The following is a 5,038-nucleotide window of genomic DNA, read 5'->3' as shown; positions in this document are numbered from 1 at the left end:
TTCCTTTTTTTTTTTTTTGCCATTTTCTCCTCAGTTGTCTCTGTTGCATCCCTTTCTTTTTATTCTCCTCCTCCCTTCTTCCCTTGTTTTTGCCTAAGTCTTCACTATTTAGTGCCTAGGATCTTGTCCTAGTGTCATAGCTGGTGTTTTTTCCTCTACTGCATTTTACCCTTTCATGGCTGAAGAGCAAGCCGACAACACATAGCTGAAGAAAAGATATGCCTCAGCTCTATGATCACGAACTTAAGGAGCTGTAGATTTAGGTTGTATTTTTTTTTCCCCAAAGGGGGAATAACATCAACTTGTAGAACTTTCTTTCATCATTTGTCTTTGTGTTTTTCTTGCAGGATCAATGTGACTCTAAGAACAAATGGATGAATGAATATCCATATGAAGAGAAAAACAATAAAGGTTGGTTAGTCAAATGTTAAAATTGCATTGAAAATATTGCTACTTTGAGCATTACTTTTGGGCAGTTTATTCTCGTTAGAGTACTTTCTTGTGTGAATACAAGACAGAGGTCAGTACATGTGCATATCTATCTGTAAAATGTAATTTTTCTTTTTAGCCCCTTAAAAAATTTTATGGAAGCGAATCCTCATTTTTTTCCTGCAAGTCTAGCTCTAATTCTTTTCCAGAACTTAAGCTGGTATTTTAAGAATCAACTTTCAGATGAATATTAAAAAATGGAAAACTGCTTGATGCAACTGATCACTGGTACAAAAAAAGAAGCCAGATTTTGTTTAATATACATCACTTTTCTACAAACGTAATTCTAATACCAGTGCCATATGGTACGTGATTGCTGTCAAATGCAGTCCTCTGCCCCTGAAGTCTCTGCTTTCCTCATAGAAGTAGGATCATCATGGAAAACTTTAGTATTTGGTTTCTTACAAATACAGTATGAATTGAAGTGTCAGGTGCGGGGGTGGGGTGTGAATTTCAACAGTCCTCAAATGATGGGCATTACCTTATTTGTGGTAGTTATTTGATATTTTCTTGTAGTTCCTACTGATTACAATGTAAAAATCATAGGTGACACTAAGAGAATTACAATATGTTAAACCATCTCTATTTCATAAATACGGTTTTACACTGAGCAGGTCTCATACAGAGGCATGTGCCTCATAAATCCTCATGTAGCTGCTCAGCAATACAATTTCATATTTTCCTTCCCATATTACTCTTGCTGCTTCCAAATCGATGCATAACTTGCCATGTCTTTTTCTGCCAGCCTACCTTCATAGCTACTTACAAGTGATTTTCAAGGTTGTATGTATCGCTTAAAATTGCCTTCTTCCATCCTCATTGCTAAAATTGCTCCTTTCTAGTATTTGTAAAGCGTTTAGACCTGTGGAGGGATACTGATTCAGATATGGTTCAAGGGAGACTTCTGCAGGTATCAGTAATGTTCTTTTTCATGACCTCAGTGTTGCCTGTGTGGGTGCATTCACTTTGTGAGGATTAACTGTACTGTGGACATATTTGCATGTGGATCAGTGGTGTGTTAGTAAAGTGGTTCTCTGGGAGGAGGAGGGGAGAGGAGAGGCCTGATTGTAGTGTTTATCAAATCCTGTGGTGTAATTATTCCCACTATGGCTGCTTTCGAGGCTTTACCACCTGACTTGCAAGATTCCTTAAAATTCAACAATTGGCTCTCATGAGCCAGGGATGAGCTAGCTCCAGCACACCATTGATAATTCCATTTATACAGTAAAGTTAAAAATTTTATGTATTCCTTAAGACTAGAGTGGCGAAGGTAGTAAATTTAAATTTTCTTTTCTCTTCTCTATATAAACATGGAAATGTTCTTTACTTATCATGCAAAATGTATTTATCCCTTTCCTTTAGAAATGATGTTGAGATAGTATTTATGTTTTTGTTTAGTTGTCATTAAATTTTTGTATTTGAAAAGATCAGTGTTAGCTTTATAAGTTTATAAATTTTGGCAGTGTCGTCATGCTGTAACTAATTTTTGTTATGACAATTGAAGATGGTGGCAAAAAGAATCATTGTGTTACTAGTTACCCTGAGGATAAACCCTGAAAATATTATGATTGACTGTAATATATGTGATTCATTCTGAACAATTGTGCCTTATAGCTCATAATTGATGAGTTCAGAAGTCTTTAAGGAGAAAGGAGCAGTGAGTATTTAATTTAATGTGTTTGTGCTATTGAGATGGAATCTCGCTCTGTCACCCAGGTTGGAGTAGAGTGGCACGATCTTGGCTCACTGCAACCTCCGCCTTCTGAGTTCAAATGATTCTCCTGCCTCAGCTTCCCAGGTAGCTGGGATTACAGGTGCGTGCCATGATGCCTAGCTAATTTTTTGTATTTTTAGTAGAGACGGGGTTTCACCATGTTGGCCAGGCTGGTCTTGAACTCCTGACCTCAAGTGATCCTCCCACCTTGGCCTCCCAATGTGTTGGGATTACAGGCATGAGCCACTGTACCCAACCTCACTGCTGCGTGTTTAAAAATGATTTTTCGTACATTTTATCCATTCTAGATGCCTTTGAACAGAGAATACATTAATGCTTGTTTTTAAGTCTGCTTGAATCAGATGCTGTTAGTTTTAGCAATGTCTGATTCAGGGAGAAGATTGCAGAGTTTGAAAATTTATCTTTTTTATATTTCAAATACATTGACAAGGTCAATATTAAGATGAAATTTTTAAAATGTCAGCAGTGGAAGCTACATTGCCATGGTATACATAATTGAAAAGGGACTTGAATATGGCTTTTACAACTGTTTTGTATGTTTCCAGTTTGCCAGTGGTGACAAAATCCTGCCAAGAGCCACGGAATATCATGCTGTGCCTTTCTGCTTAGGTTCTAAAATTTAAATAGCCTATTTGGGATTTATAAAATTTCTGTTGTGTCCATACTGAGAGTTTTACTTTCAGGAGCAGTCTTCATCTGCCCTTTCCTTAAAACAAACAAACAAAACAAAACGAAACAAAAAACACAACTTTTGCAGTAAGTTTTTCTTTACTTCATTCTTAAGTTACTTCCTTTACTCAGCTTCACTGCACTTGGATTTGTCCCTTTGCCATCTGCCTTTAGAAAACGACAAATAAATTCTAAAAAGATTCCCGTTGTCCATTATTTCCTGCTCACAAACACCAGCATAAAGTCTGGTGGATACATGCTTCAGCGTATTTCAGCAGTTATCGTCCCTGTGAATATGGTGGCTTGTTGTGGACCTGGCTCCTTGCTTTGCTTCGTTTTTCTTCCCCCCAGCCATTTCAGTATGTTTACCCAGTGCTTCTCAGCAGCTGGCTTAGAGCAGGTGTTCAGAACATACCCACCCCACATATACATTGGTCCAGCTTATCAGAGTTCACATTAAAACTTTGCTTTGTGACTACCTCTGATGAACAGCTGCCTAACCACCCAGCATTAGCAGTGGGGTGACTTTTACTTTATGCATTTGGAAACCAAGAGAACAAGAGCAAGCCTCTCTGTGAGCGATTTCATGCCACACAAAAAGGGTTTATTTCATAGTGATGGTTGTATAGCTTGTGGTTGCTTTACATTTCTTTTCCAAGTTCCAAGGCTCTTTCTTTGCACAGGATAGAGGGATTGTAATAGCAGCAATCCAGCTTTTCTTCCATTTTGAACTAAGTAGCCACAACTGCTCCCAAAGCTGCAATTAATGTAAATGAAATGGATTGTTAGCACTGGCTGCTGTAAGTGTATGTAGGGTAGTTGCCTGGACAATAAAAGTGGAATCAAAAAGAGGCAGGCCTTAGCTCTGCAATTATTTGTCTGTTTGATCTGGGACCCCAGTGCCCTCTACTTTGTGAATTCTAACTTTCTCATCTGCAAAGAGGAACTAATAACACCTGTCCTGCCCATTTCAAGAGTTGCTATGGGTGTGAAAAAAGGACATATTTGTGAAAATGATTTAAAGCTGTCAAGTTCTGAAAGTGTGCATGGTATTGATATTATTTGATTTTTGGTGTAAGAGAGATTCATGACATAATATGATTTCACATCACAAAGTCAGACATTTTCAGAAATCAAAGTGCCCTCAAAGGTCATTAATTCTAAGATGTACTTGGTGCATGGCTACTATCCGTAAGACTTTGTTGGCTACATTAGTGTTATGTTGAGTACGCCTTAGAATTTCTTAGTTCATGTTGCATTCATCCTATTTCCAGGCATATATAATCGTATTAAAAGTTTTTTTTTTTATTGAGCCACATCAATAGACTTGATAATGATACCAACTAGTAGGTGTATCATAGTATTTATTAAAATATCGTCTTGAATTGGGTCACTCCTTTTTCTGTCAAGTCACTTCAATTTTGGGAACCTCATTTATCTGGGAAATGGAAACAAAATAATATACAGAGATTTGGGAAAGATTATGGGATTATTGAAGGAGGGAAATAGCTTCATTATTTGAAAAGATGACGCGTTGTTCATTTTAAAACCATTAAAGCATGCAAAGCCGCATCATCTCCCTGCCTCATATCTTTTGTTAATATTTGGTGAACATTATTTATAGCTTCTCTGTATACATACATACAAATAATTAGAAACATTTTTTAAAAAATAAGATCATATTTATACTTTGCATCTCTTATAAAGAGTAGTTTGCTTCCAATGGAATGAAAAAAATAGGAATTGAATTTAAGCTTAAGGAATTGATTAATTTCATATTAATATCCTTTTACCAAAATGATGTTATTAACAGTTAATAGAAAAACCCAAACTTTGAATTCTGTTTTTTGAAGTGACTGAATTTAACTTTAAACAGAATCTTTTGACTTTGTGTTAAAAAGATGGGAAAATTAATGAAGTTTCTTCCTGATTCCCTTTTTCTTCTTTTTGTTTTACTATTCTTTTAAAATTAAGCTTATTCACATTTATTTTATGATTCTTAATTGTAATGATCAAAGCTGTGAAGTATTATTACTTCCCTCAGAAATATGAATACATGGCTTCCCTGTCATCTGGCGTTTGGTGTCACTGCGAAGGTTGAAGCAAACTGATCCTTTCACTTTTTTTTTTTTTTTTTTTTTTTTT

General features: G+C 36.2%; 1 protein-coding gene across 4 annotated transcripts in view; it reads left to right on the top strand.

Moving 5' to 3' along the window:
• KLF12 (KLF transcription factor 12) overlaps positions 1 to 5,038 on the top strand; it is a 469,330-nt gene that overhangs the window by 157,314 nt on the left and 306,978 nt on the right. For all 4 annotated transcript variants that reach the window (XM_017889438.1, XM_017889439.1, XM_017889440.1 and 1 more), the window contains one exon: positions 348 to 411. In XM_017889438.1, coding sequence (XP_017744927.1) covers positions 379 to 411 — 33 coding nt within the window. In that variant the 5' untranslated portion in view covers positions 348 to 378. The remainder of the gene's footprint in view (positions 1 to 347; positions 412 to 5,038) is intronic.

This window comes from Rhinopithecus bieti, unplaced genomic scaffold (genome assembly GCF_001698545.2).
Source record: "Rhinopithecus bieti isolate Rb0 unplaced genomic scaffold, ASM169854v2 scaffold_17962, whole genome shotgun sequence".
Classification (NCBI taxonomy): Eukaryota; Metazoa; Chordata; class Mammalia; order Primates; family Cercopithecidae; genus Rhinopithecus; species Rhinopithecus bieti.
Note: the sequence above shows the minus strand (reverse complement) of the source record. Positions and strands in the feature narration are given on the sequence as shown.